The 20497-nt window shown below is 28.5% G+C and overlaps 3 protein-coding genes across 11 annotated transcripts; 1 reads left to right on the top strand and 2 right to left on the bottom strand.

Moving 5' to 3' along the window:
- Positions 1-152: 152 nt before the first annotated feature.
- LOC127066962 (tyrosine-protein phosphatase non-receptor type 4) lies at positions 153-7192 on the bottom strand. Of its 6 annotated transcripts, none has more exons than XM_051001331.1 (18): positions 6866-7192; positions 6518-6743; positions 5883-6094; positions 5675-5803; positions 5550-5598; positions 5206-5373; positions 4982-5102; positions 4762-4849; positions 4485-4637; positions 4152-4384; positions 3902-4072; positions 3652-3829; positions 3408-3575; positions 3153-3328; positions 2880-3079; positions 2404-2747; positions 2044-2328; positions 153-1839 (listed from the first exon to the last, which is right to left on the bottom strand). In XM_051001331.1, the coding sequence occupies exons 3-18, from the start codon at positions 6030-6032 to the stop codon at positions 1756-1758; spliced, it is 2697 nt and encodes an 898-aa protein (XP_050857288.1). In that variant the 5' UTR covers positions 6033-6094; positions 6518-6743; positions 6866-7192; the 3' UTR covers positions 153-1755. The 6 variants fall into 6 exon arrangements, with proteins under 6 accessions (XP_050857288.1, XP_050857290.1, XP_050857289.1 ...); XM_051001333.1 differs by having other exon boundaries at positions 5556-5598; XM_051001332.1 differs by having other exon boundaries at positions 7011-7192.
- A 481-nt stretch (positions 7193-7673) lies between these two features.
- LOC127067374 (FACT complex subunit spt16) lies at positions 7674-13460 on the top strand. 2 transcript variants are annotated; one of them, XM_051002217.1, is made up of 21 exons: positions 7674-7840; positions 7943-8044; positions 8132-8236; positions 8413-8577; positions 8660-8812; positions 8894-9040; positions 9111-9377; positions 9448-9783; positions 9879-10248; positions 10329-10527; positions 10635-11016; positions 11088-11270; positions 11344-11475; positions 11590-11759; positions 11847-12030; positions 12112-12190; positions 12275-12443; positions 12535-12621; positions 12759-12824; positions 12899-13024; positions 13115-13460. In XM_051002217.1, the coding sequence occupies exons 2-21, from the start codon at positions 7976-7978 to the stop codon at positions 13119-13121; spliced, it is 3396 nt and encodes a 1131-aa protein (XP_050858174.1). In that variant the 5' UTR covers positions 7674-7840; positions 7943-7975; the 3' UTR covers positions 13122-13460. The 2 variants fall into 2 exon arrangements, with proteins under 2 accessions (XP_050858174.1, XP_050858176.1); XM_051002219.1 differs by lacking the exon at positions 12759-12824.
- A 1038-nt stretch (positions 13461-14498) lies between these two features.
- On the bottom strand, positions 14499-18962 carry LOC127067375 (lanC-like protein 2). Of its 3 annotated transcripts, none has more exons than XM_051002221.1 (10): positions 18749-18962; positions 18492-18671; positions 18245-18396; positions 18025-18172; positions 17786-17926; positions 17526-17708; positions 17232-17378; positions 17005-17107; positions 16716-16923; positions 15508-15771 (listed from the first exon to the last, which is right to left on the bottom strand). In XM_051002221.1, the coding sequence occupies exons 1-9, from the start codon at positions 18833-18835 to the stop codon at positions 16847-16849; spliced, it is 1218 nt and encodes a 405-aa protein (XP_050858178.1). In that variant the 5' UTR covers positions 18836-18962; the 3' UTR covers positions 15508-15771; positions 16716-16846. The 3 variants fall into 3 exon arrangements, with proteins under 3 accessions (XP_050858179.1, XP_050858178.1, XP_050858177.1); XM_051002220.1 differs by lacking the exon at positions 15508-15771 and adding an exon at positions 15806-16518; XM_051002222.1 differs by lacking the exons at positions 17005-17107; positions 17232-17378; positions 17526-17708; ... (3 more) ...; positions 18492-18671; positions 18749-18962 and adding an exon at positions 14499-14950 and having other exon boundaries at positions 15507-15771; positions 16716-16855.
- Positions 18963-20497: the final 1535 nt, after the last annotated feature.

The following is a 20497-nucleotide window of genomic DNA, read 5'->3' as shown; positions in this document are numbered from 1 at the left end:
TATATGAAAAGGAAATTATTTTATATATTTATGTTTACTAATAAATCTTACATATTGTTGTGAAATATAATATTTAAACTTTGTAACCCTAACTCTATATAATTATAATTAGCAAATTTATGTAGAAAGGTATTTTTTAATGAAAAATGTAGTTAAAAATTGTAAGACATTTTATTTCTCTAGTAAAATCAACTCTATCACTCTATAATACAATACAAAATACTACATTTCATAAGTTCATACAGTTTAGCAATATCAATGTTAATGCGCGGTAAAATTTTTTTTGCCTTTCTTTCTTTTCTTGCTGGTAAATTGCTTTACTTTGTTTTCATATGCAAAATTTGTGTGATACTGTGTGTTATTGAATTAAGTATATTTTTTATCACATGTTTATAAAAATCAGTATTAATATTCTTATTTATTTTATTGCAATGTTTCTGTTATTTTATTAACATAGCTTGGATATATCATACCATTAAATAATATGATGAGATGTAATGTATATTTACATGATTATTGAAAAATATAAGTTACAAAAGAATATAAATAATTATACAAAAATATACATTGAATGATTAACATGACTGTAGCAAATAACAGAAATGTTATGATTGTTAAAAAAAGTATAATCAATGGAAATTTTACTATATATTAAAATGGATGGATATATATGTTGTTCTTTCATAAGTTTTCAGTGCATACATAGAAGGCACTATTGTGTGGATTAAAAAAATGACATTATCTTATTTACCTTCATGTAATTTTTTTTTGGTTTCTTTTTGCTATTGTAAACATGATATGCAGTGTGTTTTGGATTTTTGATTCAGTTATGGTTTTGGTGTATGTAAAAGTTTCTCATATACTGAAGATAACTAGTTATCTTATATAATAAGTGTACTTCCAAAACTATTATAATGAATAATAGCACATGAGTTTTTCTTAAAGTCTCTAATGCTTTGTATATGGAAATATATAAATTACAAGTTTGGACATGTTTGAATTATTTTATAAATATTGCATTATTACGTTAGACAAATATAATTAAACTTTGAACTGTTGGACGTTTTTCAAAATCTTCAGTACTGATGTACAGTTACTACAATTTTCAATCCTTATATTATGCTTATATAATACTTTAATTATTATTATATAATAATATGACAAATTTTATATTCAAATTAAGATTAGAATGACTTATCTAATGCTTTTAAAATATTTTGGCTTAATTTATCCAAAATATATGTTTTACTGTATTAATGAGATTACATATACAATTGTAATATTATCGCAGAAAATATATGCATACTTCATTGTATGCAACCTACAAATTATATTTCTGAGTATCCTTTTGTTAGAGAAAGCAGTTATAAATTTTCTAATGATTTTGTTTTTTTTTATACTGCAATAATTTATTAATTTAAATATTTTCATTTTATATGAGGCATATAATGGTAATTAGTTCCAAAAGATTTTTTCTGTACTTATAATAATTTTTTGAATTTAATATTCGAATAATTATAAAATTGTATATAAACCATCTATTGTATATTATGTTAAAATTTTCAAAAGTGATGTGTATCTACGCATGCTCGCGTATATATGTATATAATGCACCGAAAACTTAACCTCAATGATTTTTGTATTAGTTAAATTTTTACTGGAAAAGAACAAATTGATGTTATAAGATTAAAGATTGTGTAACTCTACTAAGATATTAAAGAGTAAACAATTAAAATGTGTATTATATCTCTGTCTTCATCTACTGAATTCTGGTAGTGGTTTAGCTATACCCTCGTTGTAAGCTTTGTGAACTGCTTCACATACAAATCTATATTGACTCTGTAATCAATAATAGCAATACTATGAAATATCATTGCACCAATAGGTGCAAATGATAATAATATTATTTCTACAATAATATTAAAAGAATAAAAATGTTTCCTGACAAATAAAATGTTTCCATGTTTCAATGTTAAATATAAAATATATGTAATATAAGAAAATATATATGTGTGTGTGTGTGTATATATATATATAACTTACAGCATTCTGGATCATCATTGCTCTTTGATCGCGCATAGAACGTACAATATCCAATGGATACACTGGTTGGTTGGCTTCAATAAGGCATAATGCAGTTTCCATTAATACTAAAACTCCTGTTCTGCCTATTCCAGCAGAACAATGTACAACAGCTGGTTCTACTATGCCTGTGCGCGCTGCTCTAACTTTTTCTGTAAATGTAGTAAATTGTTTCCAATCACTGGGTACACCATGATCTGGCCAGCTGCAATATTGCATATGTGTTATATCCCTTTCTTCTCCAGTCTGCAAATTAAAAAACAATATAATAATTTCTGAGTTTCTATATCTTAAAAAAAAAATAATACAAACTTTACTTACATTAATGTCTCTAAGTATAAATTCACGAAAAATGAATGTATCTTCTACGTTTTCCACCGTACATTTAAGTGTAAGATTTCTAAAACTAAGAGTTTCATTCAGAGCAGGCCAATATTGATGACATTTTGCTCGACCTCGTTCAACTAAAGTCGTTAACATTACAACGAGAGTACTACCAGCTTCTAAAACCATTTGCCAGAAATCTGCAACGGTAGTTGACAAAGGCCCTTGCGTAGCGATATACCTGTTAATAATACCTGATCCTGGTATTTCCATATTTACATAATTAGCATTAATGTAATCGCCATTTGCAGATCCCATTAAAATGACTCTCGTAACATCATCTATGAGGCATAATATATAAATGATTATCACGGTTTAGTACAGTAATTATAATGTTTTATATAAGGTAATGCACATACAAACAAAGAAACATTTTAATATCGATTAATATATCTTGCATCCGTCATACATACATGGTGAAATATCGCGATAACGATTTTTGTTCTGATTTTCTGGTTTTTTAGATTCGAGAGACGTCAATTCAGGATTTTTTCTATATAACTGTTCATATTGTGCAATTAAGGCTCCACTAGCCAGACCATCGGCAAGAAGCAACATCGATTGCGCTAATGCATCAGAACCAACGGCTGCATGTGGTGCATCAGGTACATACCTTATAACATATAACAAAAAAAAAATTTAGTTGAAAACAGAAATTAAGATTAATCAATGTATATATTGCATACCTATAAGGAGGTTCTTCTTCGGATGTTTCATCGGTTCCAGCTAATGCGTTATACAATGCATTGGGTCGAACTGTTAATGTAAGTTCTCCTGTACCAGAGTCACGTGACTGACGAATCAAATTTACAACATGTTCGTGTAGTAAGCCGTTTACATCAATGCCATTAATAAAAACAACCTAGACATAATATTGATTAAATAAATTATTTATCGATGCGATAATAATTGGTAAAAAGATTGTTATTATAAATTTTAACTTGATCTCCTTCATTCAACTTGGGATAACAACGATCAGCAGGTGTATTTGGTGCAACTCGAGATACTAAAATAGGCATATCAAGATCTAATCCACCTTTTACGTTAAATCCGAAACGACCTTGTTCATCGGGTGTCAATGTTATCGTAACCAATCCATCCTCCAATATCTAAAATTATTACATTTGTTTTACTACGAAATTTGATTGAATATATTCAATATAATTCTTTATCTAATTTATTCACCTGCGGAGGTGGTGAACTTGTTGGTTCACTGTAGTCAGGAAGATCATAAATATTTTTTTCAATAATTGTATCATCATCTGCATAACTAAGTACTCGAGATCCTAACATTGGAGAAAACGCATTATTCTGTGTATGAGTTCCTGTTAAATCCTCTCGAAGAGACAAAAAACCACCTTCGCTGTAATTAAAGATAAATTATAATAAAAAAAATAAGAAAATAAAATAAAAAAAGAGAAGAAGCATTTCTAACTCATCACTTTGGTTCCCTTCACCCCATGCTTGTCGAGGTTCACGAGCACCTAGAGATTGCACCTTATTATCATAAGGTCGAGGCGGCCTGCCAGGAGGTATTATAACTTTTCCTTTATCTTCAATAATAGGAGCTGTTGTAACCCCATGTACCAAACGTTTACTTGGTGATCTATGGAATGATTAAAAAAAATATCTTAGTTTTAAGGATAATTAAGATAATTACGATTTGTTAATTGTTTTATCATTACCTAATAAATGTTCTTTCAACTCGTGCTCGATGTTTTCCATCTTCAACAGTTTGAAATTCTGTTCGTCCTGAATAAGTAAATCTACTACTTAATGTAAGAGGAAATCGCCTTGGCCGTAATTTTGGACTGTGAAGTCTAAAGAATGTATGATGTTCGACACAGGCTTTCCATAAATTTTTAGAACTACGATAGGTTTGCATATTGAAACCTAATAAAGTATCATAGTTTTCTGACTGTAAGCAAAATAATATATTTCATTAGATATTTAATATTTAATATGTAAAGTAATAATAGCATTTAATTATTCGCGTTAAATTGCATTTTTAGAAATACCTGTTCTCTTCTAAGTTGAATAAAAAATTGTTTACGTTTGAAAGAAATTTTTACAATTTTAGACCATGAGAATACATTAATTTTTATGCCATTTTGGAATACTACTAAACCTATTGATGTAACACCTAGTTGTATTTCTTTATTTGTTGAATCCTGAGAGAAACAATTATTATATTATTATCATTTATTATTATATTTATTTATATTGTCATTAAATTTTTATTATTAGAGATATTTTTATATAGTTATATAATATATAGTAATAAGTTACACCAACCCTTGCTTTATGTAATTCTACTCCATACATATCAAGCCGTTTTGCATGATCCAAAAAATTAAATTCTGCATCAGCTGGTAGTTGCCCTCTGTAAATAAAAGATGCATATAAAACAGAAATAACACAACAGTTATTTCTATAGTATAAAACATTTCTCAAATCAATTAAATATTTTATGATATAAATATACATAAGAAAAAAAAATTAATCGTTTATGTACTTATGAAGTTTATGTAACTCCGCTATTTTTTTCTCCATTTCTTCTGTTTGTCCTGGTATTAACTGTAAATGTGAAAGATATCCAGGTCCATGCTCATCTGGATGATAATCGCCTAATTCTGCTGCAAGTTGCATTAAAAATAATATTTAAATATTACCTTGTTTATTTGCTTATTTAAATATAGATTAAAGTAAATTTCTTGCAAAGAAATCAAATGTACTTACATTGAACAGTATAACTTGCTATAAGACAAGCAGTACTTGGTGGTACTTGTAGTTTTCCTAGAAGAATATCTTTCCGTATTTGTAAATAAAACTGATATCTAGTATATTCTTCTTGCAGTTTACTAGGATCTGATACATAAAATTTTACTCTAAAAAAAAATTGTCCACCTAAAATATATAACTGTTTTCAGTTTCTATATAATTCATACTTCTTTCAGTTCATGTATAATTTATTAATATTTCAATGTCAATACTTTTGTTAATGTATAACGTGATGTAAAAATTATCATCAAATAAAACATGTTACAATAACCAAATGTTAAGTATGGAATTATGATCTTTACCCTTACTTCTTATCTGCTTCTTCATTGGTTTTGTAGGGTCTAACCATCTCTATAATGATAAGGAATGATATCTGAAGTAGAATATTTATGATGCATGTTTGTCAAAAAGATATTTAAGAATTTACCATTGTATCAGCTGTGGTTGTTGTTGTTGTAGTACCATTCTCTGTATATTGTAGGCCAAAATAATCTTTCTCTACAAGCTCTAAGTGATGGAATACCAAATCTAATAAAGTTTGTCCTTTTGCCCTTTTCTATAAATCATTAACCTTAATAATTTAATGTTTTGTAAATTTTAAGATTATAAAAATAATAGAAAAATAATGAACTTACATCCAGTTGAAATGTATGCTGGGAATCATCAAGAAAAATAACAGTTGCAGATAAAGATTTTAACCTACGATTTCTTGCTAATTCAGCACCACGAACATGGTAGCTCCCACTGGAGCCACTCAGTGCTCTACGTGATACACTTTCAATCATTTCAATAATTTGAATACGTGTCAGCCACCTTCTTGACACCACTTTTGTGCTATACCACCTACCTATATTATAAAATATTTTTATCAATAATGTTTTTTATAATTTTCATGAATTATATATATCATTTTTTCTTTTAATATACAAATAATTATGTTCTATAAATACATGAATATATACATTACATTCTTTAAACATAGTCAAGAAGAATATTTATGAAAATTCTACGTCTATATTCCAACAAGATTACATAAGCAAATTGATGCCAACCATGTGCCAGAATAATGCAGAATATAGTATTCCGAAAATAGGTTTGCAGCAAAAAGAAAATATTTGAATAAGAAATTAAAAAACTATTTCAAATAAAAATACAAATATTTCAATGCAAAGCTTGACAGATTTAAATGTACAATGCTTACAAATCATACAAGCAATATAATTTTTGTTATTAATAATTCAACAAATGAATAATAAAAATTTACACTTACATTCATCATACGCTGTGGTACACTCAAAACCGTTTATTAGATATGGTCAATTGCACAATATAAAATAATTGTCTTTGATTTATAAAGGCTAGAATGAACCACAATGCCACATAAATTTTTTTCTAATGATCATTGAAATTTTAACTGAAACTTTTTTTCTTTTTAACCCTTTTCTCATATTTCTATATTTAAGGCTACTTTTTTCTTATGATCAATCACTTATCATCTATGAAAATAAGAAAAAAACATTATTGTAGTATAATATACTCAATACGGATTATTTCGATCACTAGGAAAATTGTTTGAAAATCAAATACGTTTCCACAATATTTGTTTCACTTTACTCACTCTTTGATTCATACAATATCAATGAACAATTGAAAAAAAAAACGACTATATTTATTATGTTATTATTGTCATGAATATTTTCTAAGTTTTATCATTATTAAAGTAATATACGCATTATTGGTATAAATAGTTTACATAAAATCACCTATTTCAAGAGTTTTGTACTTAACAGGTTATAACATTATTTTTGTAAAAAAGAGACGTTTCACCCTTCGATATAAAACTATCAAGAGATAGAAGTTTATAAGTAAATTGTAACATATACGTATATACTATGTAAATAATCAGCCATAGTTTGTTGTAAAGTTAGAAGAATTATGGAAATGAAAAAGAATTAATGTATCCTTGTAACATTTTACAAAAGTTAGATAATGTGGGTCAATTTTTTCTTTATTTCCAATAATAGACGTATAGTTAACACGATTGATTCTTATGGTAATTCTACGTTCATTGGTTAATTTGGTTGGAAGAAAGATAAAATTCTCCAATCATTTTCAATATCGTTCATATGACTTACGTATTAAATGCAATATATAAATGTACGCGAATTTTTATTTGAAACATTTCTAATTAAGCATTTTTAAAGTATCACAAAATAAAAAAATAAATAATTGTATTTTTAATAATTTTAATACAATATAAAAAATTTTAATATTTTATCGAAATTTGCTTGAATCTAATTGGTGCTTTAGTTCATAGAAAGTAAGATCCAATCATAGATCGACCTCGATCGACCAATGAGATTGGCTGATAATCGGCGTTATTTTACCGTTTTTCACCGTTGACAATATGAAAGAGGGGATAGCATCACATTTTCTAAACTATAAAACAGACACTACGCACAAAATTATTCCCGCCGCGTGGCTCGTAGTTCGTGGATTGTAATTTTGCGGTTTGGTTATAAATCCCGCCATATCCGCGTTGATAGACGAAATTTAATAGCATTTCGGGTTCGCAAGAGATGAGAAAGAAAATGTAATAGAAACTATATATTTAATATTGTCTGAATGTTTCGTTGTTCATTGTTATCGCTACAAGCCATCATTGTAATTTTATGTCGAATTGATTTCGTTACAGCGTGTGCAACATTTAGCAAGTTGAAAACAAGATATGGCAAACGTATCTCTTGACAAAGAAACGTTTTTTCGACGCATGAAGCGTCTTTATGCTGCATGGAAGGTAAGACCGGTAGATCGTGTTTATTATATACTCAATCACACTGCAAACAATGAAAATGTTTTAAGAACAAAATTTGTTTTTTGTTAGGATGGAGAAGCGGGTACTGATGACAGTTTTAGTAAAATGGATTGCCTTGTTTCTGCAGTCGGTACAGACGAGGATATCGTTTATAGTAAATCTACAGCATTGCAAGTAAGTTTACAATTTTATTTTTTATTATTTAATAATTTTTGATAAAGATTTTGTTTTATAAATTACACTTTTAGAAGCAAATGATTTAAATTATGTATATATATGAAAATTTTTAATTTTTGGATATATATATATTTATAATTTAATTATTATGTTATTTGCTTACTTGTTTCTAGACATGGTTACTCAGTTATGAGCTTACTGATACAATAATGGTTCTGGCTGAAGAGGTTATTTATTTTTTGGCGAGCAAAAAAAAGATCGAGTTCTTACGAAAAGTTGAAAACCAGAAAATAGAAGATACAGGCGTACCTCCAGTTATGTTACTTGTTAGAGATAGAGTATGCATATTTTAATTGTTATTTGGCTAAAATTTTAGTAAAATAATTTGGAAACATGATTGTATCCATGAATATATTTCAGAGTGACGAAGACAAAGCAAATTTTGCTAAACTTATCGAGATAGTAAAGCAGAGTAAGAAAGGTAAAACATTGGGTGTATTTTCAAAAGAAAATTATCCAGGTGCTTTCATGGATGCATGGAGAGCATCTTTAAGATCTGAATCTTTTGATACGGTATGATTTATTATCCTATTTTTATACAATGCATTGTATAGGTAAAAGATTAAAATTTATCTACGGTTTTAATTAAATTAGGTTGATGTCAGTGCTGCTGCAGCATATGTAATGTGTCCAAAAGAAGAAAGTGAAATTTTAACCATAAAGAAAGCTTGTTTGGTGTCTGTTGATGTTTTTACAAAGTACCTTAAAGATCAAATTATGGAAATCATTGATTCTGATAAGGTATTCCATTATATTTATTATATTTTAAAATATATATTTGTCTATATATTAATAAATTTAAATGTTTCAGAAAGTTAAACATTCAAAACTGGCAGAAGGTGTGGATACTGCTATAACAAACAAAAAATATGTTACCGGAGTCGATGTAACTCAAGTTGACATGTGTTACCCAGCTATTATACAGAGTGGTGGAAATTATTCCTTGAAGTTTAGTGTAGTTAGTGATAAAAATACTCTTCATTTTGGTGTGATCGTTTGTTCTTTAGGAGCACGTTACAAATCTTACTGTTCAAATATAGTTAGGACATTATTAGTTAATCCTACAAAGACAATAGAGGTATGAGTTAAGATTTTAGAATGTGAATATATGGTTGCACCATATAAATGCGATGTATGAATTATTGCAGGATAATTACAACTTTCTTTTACAATTAGAAGAAGAAATACTGAAAAAACTTGTTGCTGGTACAAAATTAAGTGATGTATATGAAACAGGTGTAAAATTTGTTAAGGATGAGAAACCTGATATGTTGGATCATTTGACTAAAAACTTCGGATTTGCAATGGGTATTGAGTTTAGAGAAAGTTCACTGTTGTTAGGTCCAAAAACGCATGCATTGGCCAAAAAGGGCATGGTATTTAACATCAATGTAGGTTTAGGCAATCTTTCAAATCTGGATGCTACTGAGAAAGAAGGGAAAATGTATGCTCTTTTTATTGGTGATACTGTTATGGTCAATGAGGTAATATTTAATATTACATTGTTTTTTTTTAAACAGAAACTTTCAATATACAAGAGATAAATATTAATAAATTATTGTGTACTTGCATATTTTAGGGTCAGCCTGCTACAAATTTAACACCTTCAAAGAAAAAAGTAAAGAATATAGGTATATATGTTAAAGACGATGAAGAAGAAGAAGAAGAAGGCAGTGGTAAAGAGAATGAACATAAAGCTGAAATATTGGGTAGAGGTAAAAGAACAGCTGTTATAGAGTCAAAATTAAGAACAGAACATAGTTCGGAGGAAAAAAGAAAACAACATCAAAAAGAGTTAGCCCAACAATTGAATGAAATTGCTAAAGCACGATTGGCTCAACAATCTGGAGGAAAAGAACAAGAAAAAATACGTAAATCAACTGTATCATATAAGAGCTTAAGCCATATGCCACGTGAGCCAGAAGTGAAAGAACTAAAGTTATATGTTGGTAAGATCTATGAATTTTATATTATATCTATAAGAATTTATTAAACTTGATGTAATATTAATATTTGTTATTATTTATAGATAAGAAGTACGAAACTGTAATTTTACCAATTTTTGGTATTCCTGTACCTTTTCACATATCAACAATCAAGAACATTTCTCAATCTGTTGAGGGTGACTATACTTATCTTAGAATAAATTTCTTTCATCCTGGTGCAACAATGGGTCGTAATGAAGGAGGCTCATACCCACAACCTGATGCCACTTTTGTAAAGGAAGTGTTAGTATTATATAATAAATATATGCTTTAACTCTTCTAATAATACTTATTAATATATGTTAGTATATTATTATTTTTGAATGTAACTCATTTTGAAATATTTTTAGAACATATCGAAGTACAAATACCAAAGAACCTGGTGAAATTTCTGCTCCCTCGTCTAATTTAAATACAGCATTTAGATTGATTAAAGAAGTTCAAAAAAAATTCAAGAATAGAGAAGCAGAAGAAAGAGAAAAGGAGGATTTAGTAAAACAAGATACACTAATACTTTCACAAAATAAGGGTAATCCAAAGCTAAAAGACTTATATATTCGACCAAACATTGTCACTAAAAGAATGACAGGAGGCTTAGAAGCTCATACTAATGGGTTTCGATATACTTCCGTAAGAGGCGATAAAGTCGACATTTTATATAATAATATTAAAAATGCTTTCTTTCAACCATGTGATGGGGAAATGATAATCCTTCTTCATTTTCATTTGAAGGTATGTACTAATCACATTAATATAGCTCTGATTGTGAATACATTTTTGTAATAAATATTTTATATTTTCAGCATGCTATTATGTTTGGTAAAAAGAAGCATGTGGATGTGCAGTTTTACACAGAAGTTGGTGAAATCACCACAGATTTAGGGAAACATCAGCATATGCATGATCGTGATGATCTTGCTGCAGAACAATCTGAAAGAGAACTTAGGCACAAGCTAAAAACAGCCTTTAAAAGTTTTTGTGAAAAGGTGATATTTCACAGAATAAAATTTATATTAATTATTATTTATATTAATTATTATTTATCTATATTTTTAATAGGTCGAAGGTATGACAAAACAAGAAATAGAATTTGATACACCTTTTAGAGAATTAGGTTTTCCTGGTGCTCCATATCGAAGTACTGTTCTTTTACAACCTACTAGTGGATGTTTAGTAAATCTCACAGAATGGGTATGATGCTATACTGTTACATTTTACTTTCGTTTATCATATATTTTTATATTCAAACATGTTTGGTCATCAAAGTTTCCATCACATCAAATTTTAATTAATTTTAAATTGTAGCCTCCATTTGTCATTACATTGGAAGATGTTGAACTTGTTCACTTTGAAAGAGTCCAGTTTCACTTGAAAAATTTTGATATGATTTTTGTCTTCAAAGACTACCATAGAAAAGTTGCTATGGTTAATGCCATTCCAATGAACATGCTGGATCATGTCAAAGAATGGTTAAAGTAAGTTTTTTTTTATTTATTTCATATATATTTGTCGATACACATACATTTGTTGTTAATAATAATTAATACTTTTTTTTCTTTTAGTTCCTGCGACATTAGATATACAGAAGGTGTACAGTCTTTAAATTGGACAAAAATTATGAAGACCATAACGGATGATCCAGAAGGATTTTTCGATAGCGGTGGTTGGACATTTTTAGATCCAGAAAGTGATGCTGAAAATGAAGAGGTAGAAGACGAAGAAGAAGAAGAAGATGATGCTTACGAGGTTTGTGATACTCATTTATTAATAATTAATAAGAAAATTAAGTGATTTATCTTATGAAGAAAAACTTGAATTTTCTTTTAGCCATCTGATCTAGACAGCGAAGAAGAATCTGATGACGATTCAGAATATTCAGAAGCATCTGAACATTCCGATAGTGAAGGTAATTCGAGAAAGAAAATATTTTCTTTTAAAAAAATTTATTTGCATAGAATTATTTTATAATTAATTTATATTTCATTTACAGAGGAAGAACTGGGTAGTTCAGAAGAATCTGGTAAAGATTGGTCAGATCTGGAACGAGAAGCAGCTGAAGAAGATAAAGAAAGAGGAGAGGGACGCTATCGTGACGATTACAATTCAAGTAAAAAGAAGAAATCGAGTCGTAGACAATCACCTTCACCAGCAAAAGACAGGTATGGAAATAAAAAAATTGTTACTAAATTTGATAGAGTATTACATGCAACGTGATGTGTTTTAAAATATCGTATTTATTATTATTTTCAGACACAATTCAAAACATAAAAGTTCTAGCAATTCCAAAAGTAAAAGTTCATCGAGCAGTAAAGATAGAAAATCATCAGATAAACACAGGTAAAATAGTTGTTTGTATTATAAGAAATATATATAGACAATATATATTCTGCGTTATTTTCTACTGATATATACATACACGCGTACACACATATACATATTCCGATCATATTGAGTTGATAATTTAATAATTAAAGAACGGATCGATCGCGGAGTGGAGGATCACACAAGAAAGTTTCTCCTTCCAAATCATCTAAACACAGGTGATTACCACCGATTTTAATTGTTCCATAATTATTATACTAATGATGCTTTATTTTTACTTTTTGTCACATAGCCCCAGAAAAAGTGACAAGCATGATAAACATGATAAGCACAAGTCATCGCATTCTTCTTCTAACAGTAAAAAGCGGTCACGCGAAGACAGTGTGGACAGAAGTGATAGGGGGTCCAAAAAATCTAAGTAAGTATTTGTGAAGATAAAAATTTACATGACAATTAATACTAGGTGATTTAATTTATCATTCTAATTATTTATTAAAATTTATTATAGGAAGTGAATCTGGAAGGGGATTGTGTGTTGAAAATGACACTTGTATGAACTCACATACGTGTTGGACTTAAGTGAAGCTTTATCATCTCTGGTTTGGAAAGTAGACAGTATGCCTATAGAGATAGTACATTTTCTTGCATTGAAAACACCTTTTTAAGGTGTCCGAATACATGTATACGTGCTGATGTTGAATCCAACATATGCAACAGCAACAGTATAATGAAAGCCAATTGATGTAAAATTATACGCAAACAAATTTTTGTTATTGGTCAACAATTGTACATAAAAGTATAGTTTTTACCTCTAATAAACATATACAGTCAGATATGTATACATCGTACCTCAACTATTGGTATTATCATTTTCGACCTACAAATAATAATTACAGTACTATTTTGTGTTCCCTAATTATTTTTCTTCACTGTTGTCATGTTACTATTGTATATTATTGTAAGCATATTTTGAGATTATTTTGTGTAAATAGTAATTTTGCAGCCAATATTTTGATTCATGTAGTTCATTTACTTTTTTTTAGTTTTTTTTTGTTTCCATCTTCCTTGGCTGATCCAACATGTAATTTTTATTTTTTGACATAGTGAAATATATATACCTCTATAATATTAGGGAGACAATGTACGTTGTATGTGACATTTAATATAGTTGAATGTAGCAAGTGTTTTCATGCAAGAAAATGATCTATCTATAATGTGCAGGTATGCAAGGATTCAGATATAAATTCAGAAAGATAAAAGAAGTAAAAGAGAGTTTCAAGTTTTCTTTGCTTAATGAAATTTGTACCTTTGCGATAGAAATAAACGATAAGATATTTATCATTAATGAATGAAGTAATGTCACTTATAAGATAAACGTTCCATACAAATATGAAATATTTAAAATCGCTGATATATGTTTAACAAGTGATTTTTTTTACATCGATACATTGTTAAAATATTTATCGTTAATATACTTTAGGTAAACTTTAGATAATGTTGATATACACTTTAAGTATATTTATGCGCGTGTTTTGTATACGTATACACGCGCACGTGTATACATATTGTCGATATATTTTGCATAAAGAAACACTCAAGTTCCAAGTATGGCACGCAACAAAAATCCACTGAAGAAGATCCGTCTATTAATAAGGTAAATGTAGGATATAAGTGAAAGTCCTCTCTGGCAAGTGGTATTGCTGCTTTCACCGCGCGATGTTTCACCATCGTATACATAACTGAAGAAACTGACGGGGAAGTCATTTCTACGGTGGTTATATTGATTACAATATCCCAAAGTTCTTCAAAAGTAAGCATATGTATATATAATATATACATGCATCATACATACATATATATATATATACACACACACGAATGAAAATCAGTCATTGATTATTTTTTTGCGTTTATTTATAAAAATGTAAAAGCTGAATATATTATAATTCACGAGAGAATGATTTATCGCTCATTTATAAATACTTTTATAAGTACTTTGTACAGGAAGACAACGGAAAATCGACAGTACATTAATGTTGAATAATAAATTTTAATTTCGTCCTATTTGATCAATTTGAGTTTGCAGATTGTTAACAACTTCTGGTGGTACGTGCTCTCCAAGTATTTCAAAAAGATTTATCCTTTGATCTCCAGGAATCGATTCGTATGCAGCCAACTCTATTCCTTCTTGAACCTTTTGTATCGTCGCATCTTTGGGAATAAGATAGGTGTTTTGAGCTTGCCTAATCGCTTCATTACTGAAGATTTGACCATCTTTTTGCGGATATGCCGATGCGATCGTTATTACAACGAGAAGGATCGTGGCTGTCTTGTGAAATCTCATCTGAGAATGAACATTAAAATATATTTCATAATATATATTTATACATGGCAATATGTTAATATTTTCAACATAGTTAAACATAATGTTTAATCCAATGAAAATAAATAAATATTAAGTTTGATGTACATCCTTATTCTTTTTTGAATCGTTAAATAAATTGAAAAAAATTCTTTTTTGTTTCTAATTATATCATACCTGGTGTATATTTACCAATAAATTATTTTATATTACGTTATACGTTGAAATTAACATACGTTACTTGAAGTTCGGAAGTGCAAAAATTTCTTAATAAAATAAAAAAAATATAGTATATTAGACTTATTTGATTCATAATAATTTTTTTTTAAGTAGAAATTTATAAGAGAGAACAATAAATCTGGTATTAAACTTGAATGTATGTTATTTGTAAAAAGAAACATTATTTTAAGTTTCAAAGATAATCTAAATATATTACGAAAAGGAGAGTTTACCATGCTCTATTCAGAAAAAGAAATATAAAATATAACATCATAAAAAAAAACCAATGATATTTTATCACAACATAATGCACACTCACGGTTGGTATTTACGTCGAAGCAAAATGCTGTTTCACGAACGATTCCAGATGAGCGAAACTAAGCGGAGCGATGGTAGAAGGTGCCTTATATACTTGAAGCCTCAGGTAAAACAGGTGAACGCCACTCCCATCAATGGTTAATGAGAAATGAACGTTTTAATCTTTGATTTAAAACCGGATCAACCCATTCTAACTATTTCGAATCTCAAGAACATTGCTTTTATAGCAAAATCGGTCAGCTTTTATACATCTCAATGCCTATTTCCTTAATTATTTAATAAGAAAAAAAATATATTTCCATTTTGATGTTATAATATACATACAAAAATATAATGCAAATGTTTTGATAATAATATATTATATGATACCAAAAATATGCAGTTAAGTAATTATTTATAATTAGTACTTGTTCCTATGATAAATTGTAAAATTTCAATTTACTTCTTTAAATCATTTTCTTTTTAACTAAATGAATGAATATATTTTTATTAAATTTATTTTTTAAAGTTTTTACAAATCTATTAAAAGTTGAAGTTTATTCTTGCATTGCTACTTGTTATGATATATATATATATATACTGTACTTTTATGTAGTTGTGTATATATATATATACACATTGGAAGAGTGTATTATTTGGACGAAGTAGAAAGTGACGCAACGAAAGAAGACGGAGACAACTCACATTTTAGACTTTCATTCGATTACTCTTCAATCGTCACGGCGTATATAAAAGAAAGAATTTTTGTTATGTTGTAATTTTAATCTTTTCAAAAAGAAAATATTTAATTTAAATATATTTAAATTATGTATGTATGCGTATGTGTGTGTATTATGTTACGTTATGTATTACATAATTTAACAATATAATAAATAATTTAAATAAATTTGTTTTATACGAATCTTGTTTATATCCATAATATATCATCATGTTTTCTCTCTTTCATGGATTTTTTCATAAGGGTTCTATAGTATAACAAGTATAAAGTACAAGCAATTTCAACAATGAATGCACTGCAACATATTAAAATAATACACAGTATGTTTTACGATGAATATAAAAGATTTCGATAATTTATCATTTTGAGAAAAATATATTAAGTCATTTGGAGGAAAATATATTAAGTAGCTACTAAAAAATTATGTGAATATATGTGTGTGATCATTTATATCAATGAATAATTAATAATTATACATCAAAATTAGTATACCTTGACAACAATTTGCGGTACTGTCTCATCCAATTTTAAATAGAAAGCTTTATTATTAAAAGCTTTCTTTTTAAAAGTAGTCACATAGAAGATTGTGTTGTAATAAATATGATAATCCAAAAATGCTAACTTTATAAAGTATATGCTGGAAATTTGGCCATATTTGGCTGTTGCATATCTATAAGAAAATAAATCACACCAGCAAGACCTGAAATAATACATATACAGAAGACTGTTAGTACATGTGTGTGGGTGTTAGTTATTTAAAAACTAAGAATCTACTACATACCTTCAAACAAAGAAAATGGTCTGTCAGGAATTCTATTTTGATTTACTCCATAATTAAAGCACCATTCTGCATATTTACAAGCTCTATATAGATATTTTAGATCCTGAGAAAAAATATTTTTATTTTTTATTAAACATGATTATAATAAGTAAAATACTGATAGCTGATATTAAAGATATTTCGGATATTCTATATATAAGAAATTAAAAATTAATTATTGTAGAAACCTTTGTTTGTTGATATAGATGTAGAAACGTATATGCATTTCCAGAAACCCCATGACATATTCCATATCCTTTCTTCAACAAACCCCTTGCCCAAATTACTTCTCCACATTGTATAGCAGTTTCTAAAAATTTCTTATCCGAATATATCTGTGATTAGAAATATAATTAAATTAAAAAATTATTTCTTCTATATAATTATATTTCTAATATATAATTATCTTTCTATATAAATTAAAGTAATTTCTAAAGTATATTTCTTCCTATGTAAATTATCTGAGATACATATGTAAGGACCTCATAAGCAAGGCAAAATAACATAGTCATTCCTGGAGCTCCATGACACCAATGTATTAATTTATCTGTATTACTTCCTATCGAAGAAGGAAAATTTCCTGATGGATATTTTAGATCTTGAAGGTAATACAAAGCTGGTAATATATAATTTTTCAGTTGTCCTTCATGTAAATAATCTCGAGCCTACCAAAAAGGAGCAGAATAAAATATAGTAAATGATAAATAAAATTATAACTAATATCATCTTCAGTGTAATATACTTGTAAGAGTATGTAGAGAATACCAGCCAGACCATGAGCTGCACCAAGATATTCTGTATCATGCCATGAATACATTAATGGAGACTTGCAATGTCTCGATGTAGAGTATATATTTCCAGATTTTATTATACTAGAGATAACCTAATGAAAATTTTGTGATATCAAAGTAAATATTTATAGCAGTATTATTTCATATACATAAGTAATTAAAAAATATAAAAAGAATTGTGGTGCATTACCTGTTTGATAATATCACTTTCTATAGGAGGTGGACATATATTTGTATTTATATAAAGAAGAGAGAAAAGATATCCAGCCCTACCATAAAGTAGTTCATCTGGTATATCACTATGTTCATTTATAACATGGGTTGATAAAGATATCAATCTAAAAACAATATCACTTTATTAAAATATATATATATAATAATTAGTTTTTGATGTTCAATATTATACATACTTAGATATTGCATTTTGTGAATCATTTTTATTTCCATGTTTATGAAATATAACTGCTCCAAGTGCTAATGGCCCTGATAAGCCAGTTAAAAAAGTTATTTCCCTTTTCCATTTAAATTTTTTGATACAGTTTTGTAATAATTCTATTGCTTTCTAAAAAAAAAGACAAACATGAATTTTTGCTATTAAAAGGGTAATATTAAATGAATAAAGATATTGTTTTTCGGTAATTATAAAATATAACATACAGAGTAATATACTGGTTCATTGAAATAGTCAGCATAAAGTTGAAACATATTTGCTATGCCAGCACTTCCTGTGTAAATAGAATGATCGTCATGATAAGTCCAATCATTTTTATTTTCTTCTAATTTTTGTAACAATTTCTTGGTATTTGTAATTAGCAAAATTTTAAAATTGTTTGTTATCTGTAAATCAATAATAATAAATGCCCATTGCGTTTTTATTATCATTACTAAGCATGATTATAAAATTTGTTTATTACAGTATTCTCTTCAGGGTTCAATATGGTAAGACAAGATGAATTTGAATAATCTTGAAAAGGATTTTTATAATTTCGGGAAGTATCCATTATAGTTTTACCGGCTATAAGTTGGATTAAAATACAGAATTTCTTGCGACTCTTTCAATTTTACCCACTTCCTTTGAAAATATTATGTTTAAGACTGTTCACCACTTCTCCTTTATAGCGTATACGATTTTAGCGACAGTACGGTTAAAATATGAACTATAGAGGCAGCATATGAACTATATAGAAAAACTCTCGTACTATTGTATGAATGTATAAGCTTGTATAAATTATATATTTATCGAACGTAATCTAATAATCGAGTTAGCGTATAAAAAAAAATATTCTATTATAATAGCATATACTATTGTATAATATTACCACATCGTACTCCGAGTATATTCTATATTGTTTAAATAATTATAAAATCATCCTATCTATAAGTACATTAAATGTAAATTTTAATAAAATTACTATATAATATATTCAATTATTATTTTTCACCAAATAATAGATAAAACCTTAAACTTAGTCACAAACTTATATACTTTATATGCATTTGTCCACAGAATTCTAATATATTTAATTGATTTATTTATTTAACTCGTTTAATTTAAATATTTTAAATATTATTAGCAATATAAAATAATTATACATAGCTATTCGCTCGGCAGTATTGGAAACTTATTCTACTATATTAAAAGTATTTTATTTAAGTAAAGTAAATGAGAATAAGTGATAATAAAAAAAAACCAATAAGAATATATAAGAACAATAAAAAAATTACAAATGTTCTGAGTCTTTTTAAAAAATTATTTTAGAATTTTAATTATTAATAGCGATATTATCAGACATGAAAAATGTACTTTAATGTTTAGTTACAATTAGAGTGAAAAGATTTTGGAATTTAAATGAAATAAGCAGCCATTCGCACGGTAGTACTTACATTATATTAGATTTCAATATATTCCAAGTACTACCGTCCCAGGTCCCACCGCGAGGAGGTAGCTGCATCTGGGGACCCACGAGCTAACGCTGACTCTATTCTCTAAGATTCGCGAGACCGGCGTGAGCAAATAATCGCCGAACAAATAAAACGAAGTCCTCGGTAGGACTTTCAATCGCGCTCGGACACTCACGTGAGTGTCCGAATGACTCTACTTCAAAATACGCATTACCGGCGTAATCTTATCTATATATTAAGCAAGTAAAACTAAGTCCACGGTAGGACACTTAATTCGCGCCCGAACACTCACGTGGTGTTAGTACAACGGTAACTCTACTCTAAAATACGCGTTCCCGGTGTTCGCGAGGTAACATGAGCGAACAGAGACATCGAGTCCGCAACGGTATCCTACTAGGGATGACGTTGAGGCCGTCAGCCTCGGATGCCCACATCCCGCCTTTAAGCACGACCGTCCGTGCCTTTCGCATTTCGAACAATAAAACGAGGTCCACGGTAGAACCTTTAATCGCGCCCGAACACCCACGTGAGTGTTAAAATAACGGTGATTCTACTCTAATTCGCGGTCCCGCGGGGTTGCATACACCTCACCATGGACTCAGGTGACTATAGATATAAGGTGGGTCAGTCAACGGACTGAACATCCTTACAAATAGACATAAACCATCCTCCTCAGTAGCACATAGACCGTCTCACTCTACAGTCATCCGATGACCGTATCACGACCGGTCATTTATTCGGTTTTAGCAATCAAACGAAGT

This window comes from Vespula vulgaris, chromosome 10 (assembly GCF_905475345.1).
Source record: "Vespula vulgaris chromosome 10, iyVesVulg1.1, whole genome shotgun sequence".
Taxonomy (NCBI): domain Eukaryota; kingdom Metazoa; phylum Arthropoda; class Insecta; order Hymenoptera; family Vespidae; genus Vespula; species Vespula vulgaris.
This window is presented reverse-complemented; position numbering and strand designations above follow the sequence as displayed.